This window comes from Acomys minous (assembly GCF_964271855.1).
Source record: "Acomys minous genome assembly, chromosome: 3".
In the NCBI taxonomy this organism is placed as follows: domain Eukaryota; kingdom Metazoa; phylum Chordata; class Mammalia; order Rodentia; family Muridae; genus Acomys; species Acomys minous.
In genome coordinates, this window is record NC_140485.1 from 2930070 (window position 1) to 2957209 (window position 27140).

Below are 27140 nucleotides of genomic sequence, written 5' to 3' on the forward strand. Positions count from 1 at the left end.
ATACCTACAAAATAAAAATGAATTAAAGAAAAACACATCAAGAAAAAAGAAAACTGACCTGTTTTTTGCTTGTTTGTTCATGTTTTTTCCAGATAGGGCTATCCTGGCTATTCTCTGTAGACCAGGCTAGCCTAGAAGTCACAGAGATCCATCTGCCTCTGCCTCCCAAGTACTGGGATTAAAGGTGAGCACGCCACCACACCCAGTTGTAGTTCTTGGCCAGAGAGCCTGGTGTTAAGTTAGCCTTGTAGCTAGGACCTTGTGCTGCAGTGCTAATGGTTAGGGTCTTTGCCTACATTTGTATCAACTGTCCCTAGAGTTTACTTCAGTTCTGACAAGTCTACGTAGATGATCTGCTCAGGGCTCTGTTTCTGCAGACTGGGATGCAGACAACGCCCTTGAAGCTAGGCCCAGGCTGGCTCCTGGGACCAGCTTTCACAGGGCAGCAGTTTGTAAACACTTCTTCACCCTGTCTGCCCCTCAGGTCTCCAAGGAGGAAGGAAAGTCTCCTTGGACAGGATCCTCACACTGGCCGCCCATGGTGCTCTTTAGGCCCACCCTGATTGTATCTGCCTGTGCCCAGAAATCCTAGAAATAGGCAAAGCATCTTAAAAGTGTGAACTAAAAACAAAACTTCACCATTAGAAATCTTACAGTTGAATCCACAGCTTTTTATTTTCTTGGGCTTAAAATAATCTATAAATTCTGATACAACTTCAAGTACATATTTCCAAATTATAATATGTGATATAACTGGTAATTCTTCCTTTTTCCTTCTTCTTTTTTTTTTTTTTCTGAAACTCTTTTTGTAGACCAGGGAGGCCTTGAATTTACAGAGATCTGCCTGCCTCTGCCTCACCAGTGCTTGGATTAAAGGTGTACACTACCACTGCCACTGCCTAGAGGTAGCAGTGGCACCCCCCCCCCCAAGACAGGGTTTCTCTGTGTAGCCCTGGCTGTCCTGGACTCACTTTGTAGACCAGGCTGTCCTTGAACTCAGAGTTCAGCCTGACTCTGCCTCCCCAGTGCTGGGATTGAAGGCATGCGCCACCATGCCCGGCCCCCCTCTAATGACTCTTAATGGATATCCCCAAGTTTGCCATTTATTATATTTAAATACATAAAAATGTATAAGTAGATAAAAGAAACAATTAGTGAATGAGGCACCATATCCAAAACACCCTTAATGAAAAACAGATCAAGCTGCCAAAATATATTGCAAGAAAATGCACAAATCTATTATTTTAAAAGTTCTTATAAATCAGTAAAGAAAATCATTATTCTCCTAGTAGAAAAATGAACAGTGAGCAAGTAGGAAAATGGTTGACCACATCACAGCAAGAAGCTCAGGGAGGGGCTGGAGAGATGGCTCACAGGTTAAGAGCACTGGCTGCTCTTCCAGCGGTTCTGAGTTCAATTCCCAGCAACTATGTGGTGGCTCACCACTATCTATAACGGGATGTGATGCCCTCTTCTGGCCTGAAGGCTCTATATGCAGATAGAGTATCATAAAATAAGGAAATAAATATATATTTTTAAAAGATTTATTTATTACATACACAGTGTTCTGCCTGCAGATAATTTTATATCTATGAGTTTATTCTAAGGAAATGAATATATGAAAACCTGAATTGTATAGATGTTCTGTGAGCCTTTCTTTTCTATTTTTTAAAGATTTATTTATTATTTATACAGTATTCTGCCTGCATGTGCGTCTGCCCGCCACAAGAAGGCACCAGATCTCATTATAGATGGTCATGAGCCACCATGTGGTTGCTGGGAACTAAACTCGAGGACCTTTGGAAGAACAGCCGGTGTTCTTAGCCTCTGAGCCATCTCTCCAGCCCCTATGAGCCTTTCTTAATGAGGGGAAAGAATAAATTTAAAGGGCTGGAGAGGTGGCTCAGAGGTTAAGAGCACTGTCTGCTCTTCCAGAGGTCCTGAGTTCAATTCCCAGCAACCATATGGTGACTCACAGCCATCTATAATGTGATCTGGTGCCCTCTTCTGGCCTGCGAGTGTATATGCAGACAGAGCACTATATACATGATAATAAATAAATAATAATTTAAAAAAAAAGAATAAATTTAAATGTTCTACAGGCAGCTAAAAGAAGTCAGGGGGCTGTGTATAGTGGACAGGGGGCTGTGTATAGTGGACAGGGGGCTGTGTATAGTGGACAGGGGACTGTGTATAGTGGACAGGGGGCTGTGTAGAGTGGACAGGGGACTGTGTATAGTGGACAGGGGACTGTGTATAGTGGACAGGGGGCTGTGTAGAGTGGACAGGGGGATGTGATAGTGGACAGGGGGATGTGATAGTGGACAGGGGGCTGTGTATAGTGGACAGGGGGCTGTGTATAGTGGACAGGGGGCTGTGTATAGTGGACAGGGGGCTGTGTATAGTGGACAGGGGGCTGTGTATAGTGGACATGGGGGCTGTGTATAGTGGACAGGGGGATGTGATAGTGGACAGGGGGCTGTGTATAGTGGACAGGGGGCTGTGTACAGTGGACAGGGGGCTGTGTATAGTGGACAGGGGGCTGTGTATAGTGGACAGGGGGCTGTGTACAGTGGACAGGGGGCTGTGTATAGTGGACAGGGGGCTGTGTATAGTGGACAGGGGGCTGTGTACAGTGGACAGGGAGCTGTGTATAGTGGACAGGGGGCTGTGTATAGTGGACATGGTGGCTGTGTACAGTGGACAGGGGGCTGTGTATAGTGGACAGGAGGCTGTGTATAGTAGACAGGACTATGTAAAGCCATTCAAAATGAAACAGAATAGTCATACTATTAAAGGAAATTCACGTTGTAGCAAGCAGGACAGGGAGAACGAAAGGTTTGTACCTAGACGGGGCAACATTTGCTTATGTGTGTGTTCTACTGGGGATTGAACCCAGACCCTTGCATGTGGTAAGCAAGTGCTCTACCAATGAGCTATACTCCTAGCCCTCTGTGTAAATACTTCATATGTTAAAGCTCATCTCTCATGTTAACAGTAGTATTTATGGACAGCAGCACAGAGGCAGTATTCTGTTCGACACCGCAAAGTTTTGCCTTATTCTTGTTTCTTCTAAAAAAGTCACATCCAACTCTGAAGGAATCTGACTTTTATAAGAGCAGCATGGGTCCATGAGGAGCTAAGTGTGGAAGCACTGGGCAGAGTTAAATTCTCTTTTCCTTGCGGGCATTGCCACTCACACAGCCTGAGGTGCGAGGGCGGCAGATGACAGTTCCAGATCTGACTACCACCGTCCTCAAAATCCTCCCTCTTGATTACAGAGAAACATTTTCCTGTTTAAAGAAAAACATGCACCAGTGCCCGTTATAGTTAAGTTAAAGGAGGGGATATTTTTATTTGTGCAGCAATTAAAAGATGAAGAAATAATCCCAAGGGCCGGGGAGTGACTATGTGAGAGATACTGGAGAACAAGCCATCACTAGGGACCACATGTTCTGGGAAGTAAACTGTGCGGGTTAGACCAGACTAACCCTGAGTGACGTCAGTAACTTGTTCTTCTGTGTCAAAGTTCTCCCATGAGAAAAAGCTCTCCTTTTGGGAGAAAAGGAATATTAAGTCACTCTGTATTTCAATGACAATCCTAACTCATGCCCCACCCCACACGGCAATTACAATTTTTTCTGAATTGAAAGCATGTAGCTTAGTTCTGTAATTGCCTAGCAGGTTCCCCAGGTGCTGGCAGATTTGGTCTAGTCTCCAGGGGACAGTGAGTTTCCATGGCTTTGGTCATGTATTTACTCAGGAGAAGGAACTGACTAGAGCTGAGAGCGAGGGACCCACAGGTAAACATCATTTGCATGTGGCTGTTTAATTAGCTATGGATCCATCCGAGAGATCAAAGTAAACACTTCTGCACTTCATCAGACTTGGAATTTTCTAACGGAGCTTTCTTAATTTTTCAAAATCACTTACTTTTAAGATTTTTCTCTAAAAAGAGAGATTTAACCCATCATATCTACTAAGTATCTATCTGTTTTCAATACACAGGAACAACTCAGACGCCCTCTTTATCGTGGGAGGATGCTGAGGGCTGTGGGTGTAGAGTAATGGTAAACACGTGCTTAACAGGAGCACCATTCTGGCCTCAATTCCCAGCACAGCTGTCCCTCTCGTGCACGTGTGCGCACTACATAAGCCAAAACAGCTTCAGAAACCAAACAAGCACTTGTTCTGAGGTTTACAGGCCAGGTCACCATTTTGGTAAAAACACTGTTCCTCGGAATTGTGCATTTCTTCAGCTGTACCTCCACGTGTGAGAAACTGTCTGTTTACTCCCGTTTTTAAGGAGAAACCATCCTAGCCCTGCTCACAGGCCTGCAGCAGCATTCCAAACTCCAGGAGATCTGTAACCCTCTTCTGGATTCCACAGGCACCTGCATTCACTTGCACATTCTCACATGCAGACACCCACACATAAACACAATTGAAAATGAAATTAAAAAAAAAATGGCTTTACTGCCTCAGATGTTGGGTTTCCTAGTCTATTCTTCACTTCCCAACAGTCCTTCCCTGTCACCCCAAACATTTTCTTCAGTCTTACTCTATTAAAAGCCTATTTCTTTTTCTTTACATTAAAAAATTATTACTTTATTCACTTTACATTTTAAGTGCAGCCCCAACTCTTCCCAGTCCCTCCTTGCAACCCATCCCCCACCCCCACTCTTAAAGCCTATTTCTAAAGGGTCACCTTACAGGTCCCTGCACGCCTTCCGTCTCCCTCACAGCTTCTCCAGGTAGCTGGGCTCCTTTTCTGAGAGCACACATTCTTTGCCATTTTATTATGTGCATCCTGGTAACCAGCCTCAGGAGGAAGGGGCTACATTTCATTCTTTCCTTCTAATGGAAGTGGACTAGTACTTGTGTACAATGTAGAATAATGGATCAAAAATGTATTTATTGGCTTAGCATCAATGACTTTACAATATTTTAAAATATGGCATACAGACAGAAAACCAGAATGTTCCAGATGCTTCTAAACCCTCAGACATTGTGGCAGATGTGTTTAAGCTACCTCTGGAACCTGAATTAACATTAAGTCTGGAGTTAGATCCTTCCACAAAACATGCACAAAATCTAAGATCAGAAAGTTACAAATGTTATCAGCCTGTCATAATAGCTCATTTACCATTGTTACCATTTTCCAAATATGTTTATCATTCAGAATATACTATTTCCCCAAACAAGGAGCTTACATAATATTGGAACTTATCTGGATACACATTACTACTAACCCTAACCCTTGCTTTGACCACATACCTCTTCTTTAAGAGAACTGTCATGCTCCCTCACACACTGCTCTTGGGTCTTCAGTAAGTGCCGATCTGGTTCCTGGTCAGCTCTATAAAACAGAAATAGGAAATACACTATAGATCTGTAAATATATGTAGAAATGGGTGAATTCTCGCATCTTTAGAGGCCTTGTAGTCAAGTTACTAGAACAATGTTTATCAAGAAAAATCTGGAACCTAACATATTTGAGACTAGAAAACTGCTCAAATCCTCTTGGGGGGGGAGAGCGCGCGTGCGCGTGTGTGTGTGTGTGTGTGTGTGTGTGTGCATCTTATGTCTGGTTGTGTTCACTTGTGTGTGCACACGGTGGAGGCCACTGCGTGTCTTCTGTTACTTCCCACCTTAACTGAGGCGGGGTCCCTCAATGAATCTGGACTCTGCTGTTACAGCTAGACTGGCTCTGGACTACACCCATTAAGCGATCTTTCCCAAACCCCTCTTTTTAAAAAACATATTTTGTTATATTATTGCTAACAAAAGTTCTCAACTTTGACTACACATAAAAATAGCCAGGAAGTTTTGCAAAGTCGAGACACTTAGTGCCTACTGAGTCTCACAAAATGGTCCATACTATGACCTAGACACAATACATTTTAAGGCTCAAAGAATAATTCTAAAGCACAGCCATGTACCCTGGAAGCATGGTATGGTCAGTCTCCTACATGTCAGTAAGTGACATCAATCGTATCTCCATCTCAACAACATCTTGTGACATGTTTATCATGACCATCACAACGGAAACAGTTAAGGTGCTGTTGTGGAAGGGTTAAGAAGGAGATGTGAGCTGCAACAGCACCCCTGGGACTTGTTAAACTAAAAGGCGGCTCCTTTATTTTTATTTATTTATTTATTTATTTTGGTTTTTCGAGACAGGGTTTCTCTGTGTAGCCTTGGCTGGACTCACTTTGTAGACCAGGCTGGCCTCGAACTCACAGCGATCCGCCTGCCTCTGCCTCCTGAGTGCTGGGATTAAAGGCGTGCGCCACCACGCCCGGCTAAGGCGGCTCCTTTAAAGAGAGGCCTCCCCTCCGATCTGGTTGCTGGAAATGTATCAGATGAACTGAAAACATCATGCAGTACTAGAAACTAAGGACGTTCCCAGCAATCACCAGGACTGCCAGAAGATTCAGCTTGTCTCGAAGGGGCTCCTACAGGCCAAGGGGGAGAACGTGGGCAGCCAAAGGGGTACTCACTGCAGGGCACTGGCACACGACAGACTCATCAAACACACAGATGCATTTAAAAATAAATAGAAACAAACCTTAAAAAAACTTTTGAAACACAGATACACACACACATACACAGACAAGGCACACAGACACACATACACACAAACACACATACACACACACAGATACATACACACACACACACACACGCACACGCACACGCACACGCACACACGTACACACACTCCAGGGGCTGACCTCAAACTTAACTGCAATCCTCTTGCTTTCTCCTCCAGAGTCCTGCCTGGGATTACAGACAACATGACTGCTAAGCGTTGTCTCTCTCATTGTTGCTTTGGTTAAGGGTGTAGCAATCTTACTTTCAGAGAACTAAGTTTTTGTTTCACTAATTCTTGGTATCGCTCTTCTGGTTTTCATCTCATTACTCTCTGCTTTGCTCTTCATTATTTCTCTTAATCTATTGGCTTTTGGTTTGGTTTGTTCTTGTTTTTTTTTAAGACCTTAAGGTGTATCATTAAATTATTTTAGTTTTTTTGCTTTTCTTTTTTCATTTTTTAATGCAGGTTATTACAGCTTTAGCTTCTCAGATCTTTCATTATAACCACTGGTTCCCTATTTCCTATTTTCATTCTCATTTGATTCTGGAATTTTTAACGTTCCTTCCTGACTTATCAATGGCTCATTCATCACACAGTAGTACGCTGTTCAGTCTCCATGAGTCTGTTTATTTCTGCAGCTTCTTGCTACTGATTTCTAATGCATTCTATTGGGATCCAACAGGCTACAAGAAATTATTTTGTCTATCTTGTGTCGGTTAAGAGCTGCTTTGTGTCCATGAATGTCTTAAGTTTCATGAGCTACAGTTTTGAATGGGATAATACAGAGTTCTGTTAAATCATTTGTTCTATGCCATTTAACTGTGTTATTTGCTAAAATTTTTTTTTTTGAGACAGAGTCTCTCTGTGGAGCCTTGGCTATCCTGGTCTCGCTGTGTAGACCAGGCTGGCCTCGAACTCACAGCGATCCACCAGCCTCTGCCTCCCGAGTGCTGGGATTAAAGGCACGCGCCACTACGCCTGGCGCTAAATTTTTAAAGATTAAGAAAACTTCTGTGTGTATATGTTTCTACGTACAGTTACCTATAGAGGCCAGAGGTGTCAGATCCCCTGGACCTGGAGTTACAGATGGCTGTGAGCCACCACATGGGTGCTGAGAACCTAAGTTAGTCTGGAACAGCAGCACGTGCCCTTAACTGCTGAGGCACAGCTTTGTTAATTTTTCTGGTCTATCTGACCTGCCTATTGGTAAGAGTGAGGAACTGCAGTACCTGTATTTATTGTGTTGAGGACAACTACATTCAGCAGTGGTTGTTTTATGAAACTGGCTATACAAATATTTGGTGCATATATGGTTAGAATTATAGTAAGTCCCTTAATCAATATGAAGCCACCTTATCTCTTCTGACCAGTCTTGATTTGAAGTCTATCTATCAGATACTCACACATAGATACTAAACATTTTCCCCCTAGTTTTCTAAAAGGAATGAAGAAATGTAATCAGGCGACCTAGAGCAATGCCAGCACCCAGGAGGCTAAAGCAGGGAGCCCCTCAGCCCCAGGCTGACATGTGCCCTTTGAGGAAGCCTATCTTAAAACTCTGTAAAGAGAGCAAGGTATAGTATGAAGTAACCTACAGCATTTCCTACTGGCTGGTAAATGGTATCTGTCTCTCTATGGTCACTCTCCTGAGTGCAGATGTGAGCTATCTCTAGCCACCTTGCTTTTCCTCTTCTGGCTATCTGCAACAGAACCTCTGTGCTACTTAACTTCCTGTGCTGTTGTTTGTGTCACTGGCCCTGAAATCACGGAGTATATGGGCTGGGCAGCGGGCAGCATAACTAGAGGTGTCTTTTCAGGTATCGGAAAGTTTGTTAGCAAGCTTTCTGCTGGCCGTCCTTAGATCCTAGCACCTTCAAGCCTGTGTCACTGCTTGTCCCTTTTCTCTGCAGTCTAAGGCCAATGGTTCAGACCAGCTCTCCAGGACACGGAACACTGCAGTTGTGACTTGGAGTTTTTCCTGTTGAATTTGAGTTCTGTGCATGCTAAAGCACAGATTAGTCCCCTAGTCCCCTGACACTAGCTCTGGGTTCCCAGAGGGGCTTCCTTTTTTTTTTTTTCCTCTCATTTTCCCTAATTCATTTTCATGTTCTCTCCTTCTCCACCCCCCCTCTTCCTTCCTTTTCTCTCCAGCGTCTCAATACGTAGCCCAGGTTGGCACGAACGCCTATCAGACTCCTGTTTCTGCCTCCCAAGTCCTGGGATTACAGGTGTGTGCTACCATGCCCGCCTCTATTTGAAGGTTTTCGTGATAAAATGTAGAAGGAAAGTAATTCTATGTTTAATTCAGAATCTTTGCGCTGAGACAAAGTCTAACCATTTCACCCTGGCTGCCAGGTATGAACTATGTAGACCAGGCTGGCCTCAAACTCAGAGATCCACCTGCCTTTGCCTCCTGAGTGTTGGGATTAGAGGCGTGCGCCACCACCACCCAGCTAGTCACCTACATAGTCTATGAAGTATCACTGCTGTAACAAGTAAGTCAATCATTTCTAGCTGAAAGAGAAGTTTAGTTAGAGTGAAGTACATTTACAATTAGGTAAATCAAATTATGAGAGGATGCTTTCTCCGATGACTAAACCGTATGATTATCCACAGAAGCAAAGTCAAGGTGTGGGACTTTGGTTACTCTAACCCAGACAGCTGCAGCCTCCCTCTGAGTCAAAAAAGACAAGTCAATTGGCTGGTGGTTCAGGGCCAAACAGCGAATGAGTGGCCAAAGGAGACACAGCACCCGACATCTGCGGTGCCTGGAAAGCTGAGCTGAGCACCAGGCTCTCCTGCAGATTTGCTTCAGGGCACCTGGGCGAGGCGCTACAACTGTCCTGGAGCGGAGTGCTTCCCAGGCTCTACATGAACACACCAAGTGTGAGAACGTAAAAAGTGGCACAAAACTTTGAAAGGAATTTTATTTACTTTAAAATGTAAAACATTAAGTTTGGTGTCATATAATTCATATGCTTCTTTATTACAATCCAAGCAAATGTATCACTTTTTCCTTACCTACAACCGACTTACTACAAATTGACAATTTGAACAGTGTTTTAAATGCAGATACAGTAATACTGTCCTGAGTTTTAATCTGAATTTAAGTAAAATAACAAAACGTTTGCCTTTTTTGCAAATAAAGTAAAGCTTACTCCCTGGGCATAAGAGAATAATTATATTTAGAAGTAGATATTAAAAGAAAGAGAAGCCGGGCATGGTGGCGCACGCCTTTAATCCCAGCACTTGGGAGGCAGAGGCAGGTGGATCGCTGTGAGTTCAAGGCCAGCCTGGTCTACAAAGGGAGTCTAGGACAACCAAGGCTACACAGAGAAACCTTGTCTCGAAAAACAAAAACAACAACAACAACAAAAAACAAAAACAAAAATAAAACAAAAAACAAAAAAGAAAGAGAATTAGTTGTACCTGGAAAAAAGAAACAAATGATGGAAGTCTTACTACATTTTTCATATATGATAAAACTACTAAAAGTGTTTTGTTGGGAAAAAAAACCAGAAAATTTAAATAACTCAATATCTAATGATGTGAATCATATTAATTCATAATTGTCTAAAATAAGAACTTGGCCCTCTACTTAGTAACAGTAAGCTTTGCATACGAAGCTTTTGTTGGCATAACATAAAATTAATCCTTGGCTTAACTTGAACCAATAATAATGAAAGCCGTGGTTTTATCTTTTTTCTTCTTCTTAATTTGTTTCTTTTGGTGAGTAGGAATTCAAAATCTTCACATTAGCTTCTGGGGTATCTTCTAGGGCAGGTGTCCTACTTTGTGGGTAAGTTTAAGAAGACATTTATGAGTGCCATGTTTTGCCAGGAGCAAGGCAGGACCACAGCCATATCAAACAATAGACTTCAAGGTTTTCATAACCTTCTCAGTCTTTCTGCCTTTCCTGCCTTATAATTCTATGCCGTTTGCGTCAACAGAAGCGAACCATTCCTCCAAATCTGCATTTCTGAAATGGCTCACCAAGCTGGGCTGTTGACTGTTGGGGCCCTGGGAAGATCACAGAGGAGTAGTTCATTTAGGGAGGTTCCCTGCTGGAACGCCCGGGAGCTAGGAACTCAGCAAGGTTGCTGCAAAGAAGGCAGAAGGGAGCTTGGTGATTCAAATTAATCAGAAAGAATTTGTGTTTTAAAATCTGACTGCTTGTCTCCCACAGGCCACAAACAGTTGGCATTTCCCCCAAGGCTGTGGAGTGAACCAGTGACCACCAGTGGCTTAAAGCTGCATCTCTGGTGACAGTGTAGACAGCGACCCAACTGGAGCATGGCGGCAGCAGACATGCTGATTCCATCTGGCTTTAAATGATGACCACAGCCTTGAAGAGTTATCGTTACAGCCTGTGCTGGTCATCAAGGATCGCATCTTACAGTAGGCTGTGCGGGTCATCAAGGACCGCATCTTACGGTAGGCTGGTGTGTGTGTGACTGTAGCCTGAGGCCATATGAAATGGAATCTTTCATAATGCAAATCAATGCCCTATTGTGGATAAACAATCCTAGCTTAGTCAATGTAGATCTATCTTCTCATCACATCCTTACATTTAAGAGTTACGTATACTTTTCATATCACACCAAATTATATATAAAGATATAAAAGGCAGCGATAAAAAGCCATGAGATGGGTTGAAGAGCCTTGTAATCTGTAATCACCAAACAACCTGCAGAGCTCAGAAAGACCCCTCCAAGCTGGCTTCTTGCATCACCGTGTGAAGCAGGATTTTAAAGCAGCAGGTTCTATTCTGCATGGTAACAAAGTGACAGGAAATAAAAAGTTACTGACCAGGAAGGGTACTTCCAGCCTCCTCCAGTTCAGAGATCATGAAAAAGAAATGCAGAAGTATTATAAATTGGGGCCACCTAATCCAGTAACGTTTTCTGTGCCAAGATCTCTCCAGAGATGGTATCTTGACTTCTACTTAGCCCATGATGGAATCCTATGTATACTAGACATAAGTTGAATTTTACTCAAAAAAAAAATATATACTTCTCTTCCCTATATATATCACTAACATAAAGCAGCCTAAGTGGCCCTGAAAGACAGAGAAGACAGCATTCGATGGAGGCCCGGCAGGTGCAGCTGTGCTGGCCTGAATGGGAGCGGTCCTTAGAGACTTACATGTCTGCACACTGGCCCGGGTGACAGAACTGTTTGGGAGGGACTAGGAAGGTGTGGCCGTATTTGAGGAAGTGTGTCCCTGGGGGCAGCTGCGAGGTGTTAAGGATTCTCACCATTCCCAGTGTCTCTCTGTGCTTTCTGTTTGTGGACCTAGATGTGAACTCTCAGCAGCTGCTCTAGTGCCAGGCCTGTCTCCCTGCCTGCTACCGCTCTGGAAATGTAAGCTCCAAATACACCTTTCCTTATGTAAGTGGCTCTTCTCTGGTGTTTCACATAACACTTCTATTACTACAACAGAAAAGTAACTAGGACACCATCCATCAGTGGCCTTTTTTTGGTTTTGTTTGGTTTATTTTGTGTTGGTCTTGTTTTTTTCGAGACAGGGTTTCTCTGTGTAGCCTTGGCTGTCCTGGACTATCTTTGTAGACCAAACTGGCCTCAAACTTACATCAATCTGCCTCCCCAGTGCTGGGATAACAGGTGTGCACCACCATGCCCAGCCACCAGTAGTCTTTAACAAGCAAACACTGATAAATTCTGGGTGATGATTTGTTCTCTATCATTAAACAGCGAGGCTATATTCTAAGAAGAGATACAGGTAGCCCTCTCCCCAAAAGCAGAGCTGTGACACTGGTAACACTTATGCCAACCCATTAGGTACTTACTACCTATCCCACATGATACACGTGATTCTATAAGCAAAACCTCCAGATGTTACACAGCTAGACTAGCTAACAAGTGGGTGGAGGGTGTGGGATAGATTTCTAACACAACAAAGAAGTATCTTGGCTCGTGTTTCACCCACTCTAGAAACCAGCAGCCTGCCCCATCCCAGGTTTATACTCCTTTGAATTTATTAATCTGAAGGGATTTAAATAATAAGGGCTCATTAAGGCCTAGATGGCTGGGCCCCACTCTCAGAGTTCCTGATTCACTGGGCCTAGGGTAGGACTGAACAATGTGCTTTTTTTGTTTGTTTTAAATTTTTTCAAATATATATTATCTGACTGCTCTATCTGCATGTACACCTGCACGCCAGAAGAGGGCATTAGATCTCATTATAGATGGTTGTGAACCACCATGTGATTGCTGGGAATTGAACTCAGGACCTCTGGAAGAGCAGTCAGTGCTCTTAACCTCTGAGCCATCTCTCCAGCCCCTTGTTTTTAATTTTTTGAGACAGGGTTTCTCTGTGTACCCTTGGCTGTCTTAGACTTGATTTGTAGACCAGGCTGGCCTCAAACTCACAGAGATCCACTTGCCTTTGCCTCCCCGATTGCTGGGATTACAATGTGCTTAAAAAAAAATTCTGGGAACTTGAGAGCACATTGCAAGAACCAGCTTTGGACTAAGGGGTCTATTCTAGAGTGAACTTGGAAATCTGAGAACTCACCTGGTGCTTAGAGCTGCTGAGGACCTCCTTGTTGGTAGCTTTGGTAGAGAAATCCTGGCTGCTCACCTGACTGTACATCAGCCAAAGGCTGCACCTCCCTCCCGGTACCCACTAAAGTAAATGTTTTTATATTTACGGACAAACCCAATATCAGAAACACTGCTAAAGAAGGCGCTGAGTATGTAAGCTCACTAGTAATAAGAACAGATGAGGATGTCCCTCGGAAGGCTAGACTGACGGCCACAGCACTCGCAGTGTGGACGAGTTCCATCACTAGTCAATGCTTTGGTTCTGAAGTGCTGCGACAAAATGGCATCTCAGCACAGCAGCCATGTCAAGTCAGATGTCTTGCTCTGCATCGCTGTTACCCCCGGCTTCAGGGGTGTCCTGAAGGACAGCTGTTCTGCAAGCCTCAAGGTCTCCTTTCAGAATGTCCCTGTGATTACAGAGCCCATAAAATAAACCAGGTGCTGCCCGAGGTGTTTATTTAAGCACAGACTGTCTATTTCTAGAGGTTTTGGCGGTTCTTTGTGGTTTATTGAAATATACCTGTAATATAATCTAGACATAAAAATGCAGCAACTATACGTCTCTCCACAAAGATGTAAAATGGGGCAATTTGAAAAACTTGTTTGTGTATTTGTGACAGTTTTACATCCACTGGAGGAAGCAGCTTTTAACCCTGTGATGACTTTGATGAGGTTCGAATCCACAGCTGGGCAATCTCATTCCACACCCCATATAACTGACGGGGATACTGATAATCTTAACAGCAGAAAAGGCTAATTTTATATTGTCAATCATTACGAAGTTAGATCTCCACAGCCTACAAAATTTATTTAAATTTTCTGGCTGAAGTGTGGGTTACATCTTGTACTCCTAAGTGCAGAAAATGACTATTATTTTCTATTCAGATTCCCCTGCAGTAAAGTTTCTTTAATTTCAGTAAGGAAGGTGTGAGAGAGTGAAGAGGGCTACTTTACTGACTTGGAGAATCCTAATGATTTGGCCACTATTTCAGATTAGCTCTGTCACGGCACCAAGAAGCCTCCTGCACAACAGGTAGGTATTATAGCAGACAGTGTCTCCTGCTGGAAGCATGGTTCTGAACTGCTGTGGGAGAAAATATTAAAGCCCAAACTGTGTCTCTGCTCTGAAGTAGCTAATCACACTGAGTTGGAAATGCCCCCCACCCCCGAAAAGACGATAAGGATTACTTTAAAAACCACTTCTTATGCAATATGCTAAACTTCTTGTTGGTAATTAGTAGTGTATTTAGGCATGTTACGGAAATGACGTGATGGCCACGTGCCTGATATCACAGAGATAAAGAGGACCGCAGGCGGACGGCTACAAGGTGAGCAACAGGTGCACATGCAGTTCACCCCGATTCCAGGTCTGAGAAAAGGAAACACATATGAGCCACTGCAGTCAAGTCCCTTCCTGACTGTACTAGGTGACGTCACATGAGCCACTGCAGTCAAGCCCCCTCCTGACTGTACTAGGTGACGTCACATGAGCCACTGCAGTCAAGTCCCTTCCTGACTGTACTAGGTGATGTCACATGAGCCACTGCAGTCAAGCCCCTTCCTGTCGTAGGTGATGTCACATGAGCCACTGCAGTCAAGTCCCTTCCTGACTGTCGCAGGTGACGTCACATGAGCCACTGCAGTCAAGTCCCTTCCTGACTGTACTAGGTGATGTCACATGAGCCACTGCAGTCAAGTCCCTTCCTGACTGCCGTAGGTGATGTCGGTGCTCCAGCTGCAGCCAAGTTCCAAGCCTGTGCCTGGGCTTCTTGGTCTCTCAGCCAGGCCTTCAGTTTGGTCCTTCATCACTGAGTTCTACGGCCCTAGACCTCCCAGACCCCAGGCCAATCTAACTCAGGGTGCCTCAGAAAACGACTTATTGCTCAGGCAGAATCTGGATCCTGGCTTCACCCAGAGCCACTTCATTCCAGAAGAATACCTGCCCTAAAGAGGAGGAGTGCCCCCCAGAAGTAAGCAAGTTTCAGAGCCCCCCAGAAGTAAGCAGATCCCAGAGTCAATGGTGAGTGTCACCAGGCAGGTGAACAAGACTATCAGGAGCTAGGAGGTAAAAAACAAAAACAAAAACAAAACCTTAAAGAACACAATGCCGATTCAGGCTACCCTGAACACAGGAATTAAGGAATAACTTTTTAATCATAGAAAAGAAAATGATACTGTGTTTTTTAATTTCAGTACTGCAAGCTGAGGATTACTTAGTAGCAAATATTAACTTTCTGTCTGAAGAGCTACAGGAAATAAAGCCTTTCTCCTCCCTCCCTGACAAAGACTTCCTCATGTTTCTCTGAGTGTTATCTTTTGAAGACTTAAGTTTTGTGTTTCAGTTGGGGTGAGTTGCTTCACCTGGTGGTTTGTTTTCCATGAGAAAAGGCAGATTCAAACGGTCATAAATAATGTTGAGCTCAATTACATAGCGTTACCTGTTTAAAGTTTTAAATAATATTTTAAGTGAGACACAATAATCACAGAACACCATTTGTTCATACTTAGAATAAAGTTTTAGGGAAGTGTCTTAGGCACCATGACCAAGACAACTCTTTTAAAAGACAGCTTTTAGCTGGGGGCTTGCTTACAGTTTCAGAGTCTTAGTCTATTATGATCATGGAGGGAGCCTGGCCGCAGGCAGGAGCGGCACTCAAAAATCAGCTGAGAGGGGCACCCTGGTGCCAAAGCGAAGAGAGAAAGGGAGAGCCTGGGTCTGTGTGGCTTCCGAAGCTTCAGAGCCCAGCCCAGGGACACACTTCCTCCAGTGAGGTCACGGCCACTCCAACAAGGCCACACCTCCCAGTCTTTCTAGTCCTGCTCTGGAGTGCCACTCACAGAAGACTAAGCATTCAAACACACGTACCTACGGGTCCTATCGCACTCAAACCAGCACAGGAAGGAAACTCAACATCCAACTGAGTGACAACAAAAGGAACCGTCCCGAGTGTTGAGTGAGTAACCCAGGAGCAACCCACATCCACAGAGGCTAAGAAAGGAACAAGGCAACCGTCCTTCCACGTCGTGTCTGATGCACATTTTCACACTCATGAGTGTGTCCCATCCTTCTTCGGGTCCAGGTTCTAGAAGCCTTGGCCCCGTCCTCCGATCCCAGTGTCCCAAGTCCTCTAGCATAGCTACGGCAGCCGCGAACACAGGGGATGTGCTTTGGCTGCAGCTGAGGTCAAATGGTTCCGTTGCAGTTCGATTATAAAGTGTCCCCACACGTGGCGCTGCCTGGGGATCCAGCAAGGGACACAGGCCACTACGGGTGGGCCCTAAGGGTTAAAATTTGGCCTTTCTTCTAGTCTTCTGCTTCCTGGCCACCAAGTCACGAGGAGCTCAGCCACATGTTCCTTCAGCTACAGACCCTGCCATGATGAACTAAAAATTATGAACAAGTGTTTCCTTCCTTAAGCTGTCTCTGTGAGAGGGACAAAACCAGTAGGCAGCGCGGTTCTCAACAGGAAGAGGAGGTTCAGGAGTAGAAAACTACAACAGTCTCGGCAAGGCTGTGGGCGGCAGCTGTGTTTTGCTTTGTTTTGGCGGGGATGAGGGTGTGTGTGTGGGGGGGGAACTAAACTTCATTCGCCTGACAGAGGCAAAAAGACCAAAAGCCCATTGAGAAACTTGGGTCTGTGTGTCCACGTTTTCTATTTTGTTTTGTTTTGTTTTATTTTGGTTTTTGGAGACAGGGTTTCTCTGTGTAGCCTTAGCTGTCCTGGACTCGCTTTGTAGACCAGTCTGGCCTCGAACTCACATCAATATGCCTGCCTCTGCCTCCACTGTTTCTGTTTTTTAATAAATAAATAAATAAATAAATAAATAAATAAATTTAAACTAAGCTTGCCAGGCAAACCCATATACTACAAGTTCCTTTTTGGGTACAAATCAAAGATGGTTTTTTTTTTTTTCTGGATGTTCTGTTCTTATCTGGCATATATGCACAGATAAATAAAAGCAAAAAAGCAGATATCCGTCTTTTGTAATTATTTCAGTCCTCAAACATAATCTCTTGCCCTTGTGAGGCTGAATGAACAGATCCAGTCACCGTCTCACAAACTCTGAAAGCTAGAAACAATTCAAAACTAATCTAATTATGGTGCTTCTCTGGAGCCTCCAAAGGCTCTCTGCCTGGCTCAACTCTCCTGGAACACTCAGAGACTTCTCCAAGGTTCAATGCACCAAGACACTGTTGTCACTTCCAAATACCCTTGAGCTCTTCACTTTGCTTTAGCTTTGCGCATTCAATCCACACTAGCCTGGAACTAGTACTGCTGGGACGTGGGGTGACGCCACCCTGCCACCCAATCCTCTTAGCGTTTAGTAAAGCGCTGGCATTTACTTACAAACAAACAACTCTGTCTGGCATATGTTACACGGAAAATCTGAAGACTACAGGATTCTTGAGATTATATTTCCTATCCTGAATACTATAGTATCAACAATCTGTACCAATCTTTTACTTCAAAGATTTCAGTGGCTAGGACAGGGTCTCCCATGGGTACAATTACACGTTTGGTGAATAAATGACCAGCTGTTTTATAATGGAGAAATAGTGGCACTGGTGATGTGGTAGCCATTAAAATATCCCAAGTTTTCTATTTCCATTTCCACCAAGTATCTTTTATTGGATCCAGCTAAATCATAACCCTTTCTTCCCCATTTTACTCCTGACCTAGCAGCTTCCTTTACACCCTTCTGCGTTCGGAATCAGTGCTGGGCTCACACAGCCACCGCTTTGTGCTGGTGAGAAGAAAACGTCACCTGCCGCCGACAGGGCAAGCCAAACACGGGGCACCCTTAAATCGAAACTCGTGGTTGGGACATAAGAGATTACTTTTTCAAACCACCATTCCACCAAGTTCTCTCTTTTTTTTCTTATGTTTCAGTCCCAAAGAAAATTTAACTACAAATCACATTTAAAAGGTTCCTAGGTTTAAATAACTGTAGTACATGTATATTCATATAGTACACACACAAGGGCCCCACCTGCTCTAACATATAACTAACGAGCCAAAGCAAGTCTGAGAGTTAGTTGCATCTGTGGGGCATACTGTCACTCAAAGCTGTTCAGCACCTTCACTAGTCAGAGAGAGGTCTAGTGACCTCCCACCCACAGGTACTGAGAGGTCTGTAGAGTGCTACCTCCAGAAGGATGCAAATAAAGATTTAAACAGTGGAACAAATGGCTGGAGCTAATCCTTTTACAGAGGTGCAAATGGCCATTGAAGGCTGAGCTGCAGGCTGCTGGCTTCTGTTAGGCAGAACTGCGGACAGACTTGACTTGAGAACACTGTCCAGCCACCAGCTCTGAGGACTACTGATAAAATGGTTAAATAAGGCCAATGCAATTTGTTTGTTTTGATATCAAATTTCCTGGTGATAAATCTAAGAGCATAAATAAGACCATAGCAGGCATCAGTGCCCTGGGAAAATAAATTAGCTGTGACGACCTCAAGGCTGGGACTGCTGTGTGTGAAGCCACCATGAAGTCTGTGTACTGGGTTTTGTTGGCTACACAGAAACGATTGCAGAAGGGACAAACACATACATAGTTAAACAGTATTTCTCTTTTGACGGGCTGCCTTACAAAACCTATGTTTTGTTGGCGACCTTGGTCCCCATTGTACAGCCCTCTGGGTGGTCCCTCCCAGGGGGCCACTTGAAGGGAGCACAAAGGCCAGAAGGAGAGAGGGAGGGGACAGCAACACAAAGGCCAACGGAGCAGGGCGGTCTGCGGCAGGCTGGAGAGCAGGGGTCAGCAAACAACGCTGCTCCTCTTTACCCAGGAAACAAGAGCTCCTTCTCTTTACCTGGAGGCACTGTGATTAAGCTGACAGCTCGAATTATGGGCTACCTTTTGTAGGGTGCTGCCCAGCTGAGCTAAGGTCCTTCATTGTTGCTGAAACTGCACAAGCAACACCCTTGCCTTTCCCCGCCGCTGGCCTCCCAACACGTCTCATCTTTCCGTCCACTTCCGCTCTCAGAACCAGCCACTCCGGTACCACATTCCCCACCGAGCTTCTTAATGAGGAGCTGGAAGGCCTGGGACGATTTACAATGCATGTTTCCCTCCACCCTTAAGCAGAGATCACCAGCCTGAACCTGTCACTGTTTCCAAGAGCCAAGAATCATAAATGACAGCTGTAGACATCTTTTAGTGTTTGGGGGCCATTCTTTCTTTGACAACTATGATTTCCACACTTAATATACAGATTGACAAAATCCTAGCTGCAGATGGGTGGGGGTGAAGACTGTAAACGTGTATTTTTACTTCTGTGAGTTTCTTTTAAAACAGCACTGACCCATTGGCAGAGGGCTTTAGTTATACGGGTGCTAGCCGAGTATTTCGTCAGAGAAGAACAAACGGACATCCACATGGACCTCCACGGTATACAGAGGCTAACCTTATCTTCTTTATTATCTGATGAAAAACAGAGTGTCCAGGGCAATAATCGTACACCTTCATACCTTTCCCAAATTCAGCATAACTGAACCCTGTATTTTAGACAAGTCTTAACAATACTACAGGCATATTACTTTGAAGTATTTGTTAGATAACTACTTTAAGTGGCTCTGTAAGTAAGCTCTAGAGCAGCGGTTCTCAGCCCCCCTAGCGCTGTAGCCCTTTAACACAGTTCCTCACGTTGTGGTGACTTCCAACCATAAAAATTATTTTTGTTACTACTTCATAACTGCTGTTTTGCTATTGTTATGAATCATACTGTAAACATCTGTGTATTCCAGTGATCTTAGGCGGCCCCTGTGAAAAGGTCATTTAACTCCCAAAGGGGTCACGAGCCACAGGTTGAGAACCACTGCTCTAGAAGGTCCTTGTAGGAAAAAGGCACCTCATATGGTCAAGGTAGAATCATCTTTGTTGGGGTCTAATAACTGATACAGCAGAAAAAGCAAAGCAACCAAGTCTGCTGTGTTGCTACACTCTGCGTCTACAAACACATACCGACCCGAGTTCATGTGTAAAGGGGGTGTGCGTGGGGGCCAGGACTCAGAGAAGACATGAAAGCTATGCTCTCTGACTGGGAAAGGGGAATTGCAGATAGGCCTGCAACATTTGCAACTCTAAAATAAGATGGCCACAGTGGCACAGGCTTGTAGTCGCACCATATCAGGTGCTAAGGTGGGAGGGTGTGAGTTCAAGGCCAGTCTGGGTTACACAGTGAGACTCTTAAACAACCAAGAGTCCAAGAGTTCAGGACTCTTAAACAGCCACAAGTCCTGAGATAGGTCACTTTTCCAGGATACATGGGCCCGTTTCCTCTAAGGAGTGAGAGTGAGGTCCAGCATGGAGCCTCATCTTCCCTGGGGGAGCGGTGATCAGACAAGGGGGCAAGCCCTTCCCAGTGCTGACTCTGCTCTAGGTCTACCTTTAGGACAACAAGGAATCGAGAGCTGCCACGTGTACCTCCTGCTGCTGGGTATGGCAGAAGCAGAGCAGGACTTCTGAAAAGACCGCACTGGGTTATAGCTGAACCCTTCAAAGAGTCAGTCAGCACTGTATTAAACTGAAAGAGCAGAATCAATTTATGGTTCAAATACTCACTCACCTAAGAAGCTGCTGAAAGGAGCCACCAACAAAAGACAAGATAAGGAGCAAGTGGAAAACCCACATTGTTATGAATAAACACATGGATGAACTGTAAAAGGCAGCAGGTCAAAGGTATCAAGAAAACAGCAGAAGCTACTGGCTCTCCTGGAAGAGTTCAGGAGCCAGATGAACATCTTTCCATCAGCATCAGGGGTCGGGGAATTTGAGCACAGCACAGATCTTTCTTTCTTTCTCTCTTTTTTTCCAAGACAGGGTTTCTCTGTGTAGCCTTGGCTGTCCTAGATTCACTTTGTAGACCAGGCTGGCCTCAAACTCATAGCGATCCACCTGCCTCTGCCTCCCAAGTGCGGGATTAAAGGTGTGCGGCTTTAATGTTTGTTTCTTTTTAAAAATTACTTAATTAATTAACGTTACATCCTGACCACAGTTTCCCCTCCCCCTGTCCTCCAAGTTCTTCCCATGCTTATCAACCAGCTGTGGCACACCAAGCTGCAGTAAGGCTAGGCACGTGTGTGTGTGTGTGTGCGTGTGCGTGTGTGTGCGCATGCGGTCCTAACTACACCCAGCTCAGTCTATATAATGTCAGTTCTGTTTTCAGGATAGCCCACTGGTGGGTGTGCTCTTCCCTGGAGAAGACGACTTCTTCAGCTCTCAGCTTTCCTTAGCTGCCATCCTCTCCCCATCCTCCCAGGCGTGCGTCCTCGCTCAGCTCAGGTGTGGGCAGTCATGTTGGTGAGACTTTATGGGTGTGGTTCCTAACACTACTAGGAGACATCAAATCCTTTCTTTAAATGATTTTATTTTTTTACAGAAGTCGGTCACCAATAGCTTCAAAGACTTTTCTTCAAAAACAATAAATTAAGAAGAGAATGAAGGGGCAGGTGGGCCAAGTGGAACCCAGCGGGGAGAGCAATGACGAGAAGTGAGGTCAGCGATAGAGGGTAGAGTGCGAGGATCTGCCTCCAGCCTCTAGGAACAGAACTCGGATCCTGATGAGCTGCCACTCCCCCTCCAAGCTCAAGGTGAACCATGGGTCCCCGTATAAGCCGATGATGCAGTCCCCTTGCTAGTGCGGCTGTGTAGGGAGTGAACGTGTGATATGGTCACAGCCATGGAGAGACTGTGATTTAATGTGCCAGGACAAAGTCCTTAGGTTACAGTACCAGAGAACTGACAAAATCCAAGAGTAATGGAGCCAAGAGACAAACAGGAATCTGAGCCCACTAGTGCCCACTGGGCCTTGGGCTAAGGCAGTGTGGAGGCTGGGCTGCTGGGTTTCACTGGCCTTCTTGGCCTTGCCCACTTGCCTCCCACCTCACTTAAACCAGCCCAAAATAGATTCTCTACTACATATAACAGAATGGAGAAATGCATTTTAAGAAGACACTAAAGGATAAAATATATAATAACTTTCTGTCTCTCATCAGCTTTACTGTATGCATGCTAAACATGTGACTATAAACTATGGCATATTTTGGACAGAATGAAGAATAACTGGTGTGTGTTTGTCTTTTTTAAAGATTTATTTATTTATTATTTATACAGTGTTCTGCATGCATGTATGCCTGCACACCAGAAGAGGGCGTCAGATCACATTATAGATGGTTGTAAGCCACTATGTGGTTGCTGGGAATTGAACTCAGGACCTCTGGAAGAGCAGACAGTGTTCTTAACCACTGAGCCATCTTGCCAGCCCGTGTGTGTGTGTGTGTGTGTGTGTGTGTGTGTGTGTGTGTGTATTTTAATGGTCATTAAAAGTATCCCTTTTGCATGATGATTTCCAAGGCCACCAATGAAAGCTGTGACATGTGATACCAACATAGAACAAAAATTGCCTCTATAAGTAAACACCTGACAGCTGTGGTCAATGTATTTAAGTTTTAGGTTTAGGAGACAGTATTTCTTTTTTAATTTTCAAAAATATTTGTTTTATGTATATGAGGGATTTGGTTTTCTTTGTTTTTTCTCTGAAGAATCATTTATTTATTATTATATGTACAATGCTCTGCCTGCATGTACACCTGCACGCCAGAAGAGGGCACCAGATCTCATTATAGATGGTTGTGAGCCACTATGTGGTTGCTCGGATTTGAATTCAGGACCTCTGGAGGAGCAGTCAGTGCTCTTAACCTCTGAGCCATCTCTCCAACCCTCTTTGTTTTTTTCCCCCAGTTTTTTGAGACAGGCTTCTCTGTGTAACAGCCCTGGCGTCCTAGACTCTTTTTGTAGACTAGGCTGGCCTTGAACTCATCCACCTGCCTCTGCCTCCCTAGTGCTGGGATTACAGGCATGCACCACCACACTCCACATTGTATAAGTGGTTTTTTGCCTGCATACATGTAAGTGTACCTTGTATGTGCCCATGCCCGTGGAGGTCATTAGAGGACCTGGAGTTACAGGTGGTTGGGAGCTGCACACCCGAGTCCTCTGCAAGACCAATGGGTGCTCTAAACTGTGGAGCCACCTCTCCAGCCCCAGGAGATGCTATTTTTATTAAACAGTTTTTTAAAGATATAATTTACATGTTATAAAATTCACCCATGTAGAGTATACACATTAGTGTTTTTTATCAACAACTTACTGGGTTGTGCAGCTACCACACAATTTCAATTTAAAACATCTTCAAAACATGATTTTGAGGGCTTATTCTACTTTATTTTTTTCCTTTGATTATAAAAGTAGTGTTCTTTCAATATGAAACTGTCAAATGTGGCAATCTTACTATAGAGCCACCAGAGTCACATGTCAGGAATCTTTCTAAAACCGAGCCTGGTGGTGCAAGCCTGTAATCAAGGTGCTCTGGAGGCTGAGACAATAGGACCACAGTTCCAGGGCTGCCAGGGCTACAGTGAGTCTAAGGCTGGCCTGAACAACTTAGTGTAAGAGCAGGCTCTGGGTTCAAACCCAGCACTGAAAGCAAAAGCAAACTCTGTGAGTGGAGTTCTGTCTTCACAGCAAGCTCCTCTGTCTTGCTGTTTGTCCCTTTCTCTTCCCCAGTGCTTCCCAGGGCCTCATGTGCTAATTCACACTCTGCCAGTCAAGCATGCCGCTGCCCTATGAGCTCCTCTTCTGAGTAACTTCAGTGACAGTACAAGTGACAACTCAACGTCCCTTCCCCTTCTTCATTTTCAGGGAACCTCATCTTTAATCAGTATCTCCCCACATAACTCAGGGGGAAAAACTCCATGCTCAAGTCAGGAGTGGATCATACAGTAAACTATTAGTATAATCAGGGTGTCAAATCTAGACATAGTCTGCTGTACAGTCCTTGAGCTACGAGTTACAGTGAGGAAGGTAAGGGGGAAGGGAGAGAGAGAGAGAGAGAGAGAGAGAGAGAGAGAGAGAGAGAGAGAGAGAGAGAGAGAGAATATGAGAGTATCTTATTTTTGAAAGTTGAAGAGTTTAGATGAGGTCCTTAGCATATAAGTTAGACTTCTCAGAGTACAACAAAGTGCTGTAGACAAAAGGCTTCAATGACCCAAATCTTCACTTCTCAGTTCCAGAAGCTGGGAAGCCTAAAATCAAGGGGGGAGGCCTGGGGAGGAACCATCCTAGATTTATTTGCAAATGGCTTCCCACGGTCTCACAGAGCAGAGAAGCGCTTTCCTGAGCATCAGCTCTTTAGAGCACTTAATTCCTTGGTGAGAACCCTGCTCGTGTGGCCTCAGCCAAACCTGCCTGCTTCTCCAGGGCTTCAGTCCCACACAGCAGCACACTGTAGAGGAGGGCTCCACCCACAGCACAGCTGCACACTGTAGAGGAGGGCTCCACCCACAGCACAGCTGCACACTGTAGAGGAGGGCTCCACCCACAGCACAGCTGCACACTGTACAGGAGGGCTCCACCCACAGCACAGCTGCACACTGTACAGGAGGGCTCCACCCACAGCACAGCTGCACACTGTAGAGGAGGGCTCCACCCACAGCACAGCTGCACACTGGAGAGGAGGGCTCCACCCACAGCACAGCTGCACACTGGAGAGGAGGGCTCCACCCACAGCACAGCTGCACACTGCAGAGGAGGGCTCCACCCACAGCACAGCTGCACACTGGAGAGGAGGGCTCCACCCACAGCACAGCTGCACACTGGAGAGGAGGGTTCCACCCACAGCACAGCTGCACACTGTACAGGAGGGCTTCACCCACAGCACAGCTGCACACTGTAGAGGAGGGCTCCACCCACAGCACAGCTGCTACTGCCCTCTGCTCAGGGCCTCACGACGAGGCAACAAAAATGACTAAGTGGAGAAGTGGAGGTACCTGAGGTTTTGTTGACAAAAGTGAATGAAGAACCAAGGGACACGGTAAGTGACAGAACAAATGTACATGTTGTTTAGGACATGCAAGGACACTGATGTTGGAATGTGGGTACACACCCAACAGCACCCTGACATACCAAGGTGATTAATAGCTAAATATACAACACGCTTAGAAAGCTATATTTGAAAAAAGAATCCTTATGGAGGCTTTTCAGCAAGTCAAGCTATTTTTGTTTAAAAAACACTTAAGAAGTATGTTAAAATGAAATCTACAACATAACTGTGCCCTGTCCCCTACAATGTCTTCTCTTGATCTCTCGCCACTCCCCCAGGGACAGGGCTCCTCTGAGCAGCCCTAGATGTTCTGAAACTTGCTCTGTAGACCAGGCTAACCTCAAACTCACAGAGATCTACCTGCCTCTGCCTCCTGAGTGCTGAGATTAAAGGTGTGCACTACTACCTTTTTTTTTTTTTTAATGTGAGCTAGGGTTGGGGAGATGGCTTAGTGGTTAAGAGCTGCCTGCTCTTCCAGCAGTGCCAGGTTCTAGTCCCAGCACACACATGGTAGTTCATGACTGTCTTTAACTGTACGCCCAGGGGATATAACACTCTCTTCAGATCTCCTTGGACACTATACACATGTGGTGCACAGACATACATGCTGACAAAATGCCCATACTCATAAAATTTAAAAATTAAATGAAAATTTGTGTTTTTAGTTTAATCAGCTAACACAGAATCCTTGCCGTTCACACAGCATGGCCACCATGAAACAGAACTGAGTGAGTGCTCATATGATGGGGCTGGAAAGATGGGGACCAGAGCTGTGCTGACCCTGGGGACTTCTCTTTGGCCTGCAGTGGGGCATGTGACTGAAGTAACCAGGATTTCTCAGACAAGAGCCATGCGGGCTTGTTCCGAGACCTCTGCTCACAGAGCAGCCCTCCTGTGCCATGCACAATAGCCAGGCTCTTTCAACAGCCAAATTAACCTACCATGGCTATTCTTAGAGGTAAAAACAACCAACAACTTTTGAAAACTCATGATTTCGGTGGCTCAGGGATTCGGAACAGTGTGGGTCAGTTTCTCTCCTGAACACTGTAGGTCAGCTTCTCCCTGAACATTGTAGGTCAGTTTCTCCCTGAACACTGTGGGTCAGCTTCTCCCTGAACACTGTGGGTCAGCTTCTCCCTGAACACTGTAGGTCAGCTTCTCCCTGAACACTGTAGGTCAGCTTCTCCCTGAACACTGTGGGTCAGCTTCTCCCTGAACACTGTGGCTCAGCTTCTCCCTCAACACTGTGGGTCAGCTTCTCCCTGAACAGTGTAGGTCAGCTTCTCCCTGAACAGTGTAGGTCAGCTTCTCCCTGAACACTGTGGGTCAGCTTCTCCCTGAACACTGTGGCTCAGCTTCTCCCTGAACACTGTGGGTCAGCTTCTCTCCTGCTCCACAATGTCTAATGCCCAGCTTTAATATTGTAATGCGATTTGACATGTAAGAACAACCAGTATTTGGAGTTCTTTACACTTCTATTTGTAGTCGATACAGGGCTGGTTTTAAGCTGTGTTTAGGTGTGATTGGAGTACCTGTCCAGTCTTCCTCTGAAGATTACCAGCTAATACTCTTGGAAACCTGCCCATGTTCTGTGCTCTCCTACTTTACTGGGGTCTGGGTAAACAGGATCTTACTCGCAGGGTCTTCTCTCTGATTGTTCCACTCAGAACAAATTACTCTTGGACTCAAATTTGTTTTGGAAGAAGCCCACTTTTGCTATAGCTCTAAGAGGATCTGGCCTGTTGGCTCCGGCTCAGACAGACAGAAATCTGCTTCATTTCCTCAGGGATCTCACCTTTGTACACCTTCACCCTCCCTTCTCCTTTCTCTCCCCACTCCCTTCCATCATGCTGGCATGGAGAACTTTAAAAAAGAACTCTCTGGGAGGCTGGAGAGAAAGTTCAGCAGCTGAGAGCATTGGGGCTGATCCTGTAGAGCAGCTAGGTTTGCATCCCAGCGTTCACACCGTGCAGCTTCTAACCATGCATGCCGCTAGTTCTAGGGGATTGGACAACCTTTTGGTCCCCAACAGGCACTAAACACACCACGCTGAGGCACACGCATAATACATAAAACACCCATACATCTTT

At 45.0% G+C, this 27140-nt stretch overlaps 1 protein-coding gene across 6 annotated transcripts in view; it reads right to left on the reverse strand.

Annotated features, from left to right (window-relative positions):
* Window positions 1-27140, reverse strand: part of KIZ (kizuna centrosomal protein) — a 103924-nt gene that overhangs the window by 32334 nt on the left and 44450 nt on the right. For all 6 annotated transcript variants that reach the window (XM_084776137.1, XM_084776134.1, XM_084776136.1 and 3 more), the window contains one exon: window positions 5278-5359. In XM_084776137.1, the coding sequence (XP_084632263.1) occupies window positions 5278-5359 (82 nt within the window). The remainder of the gene's footprint in view (window positions 1-5277; window positions 5360-27140) is intronic.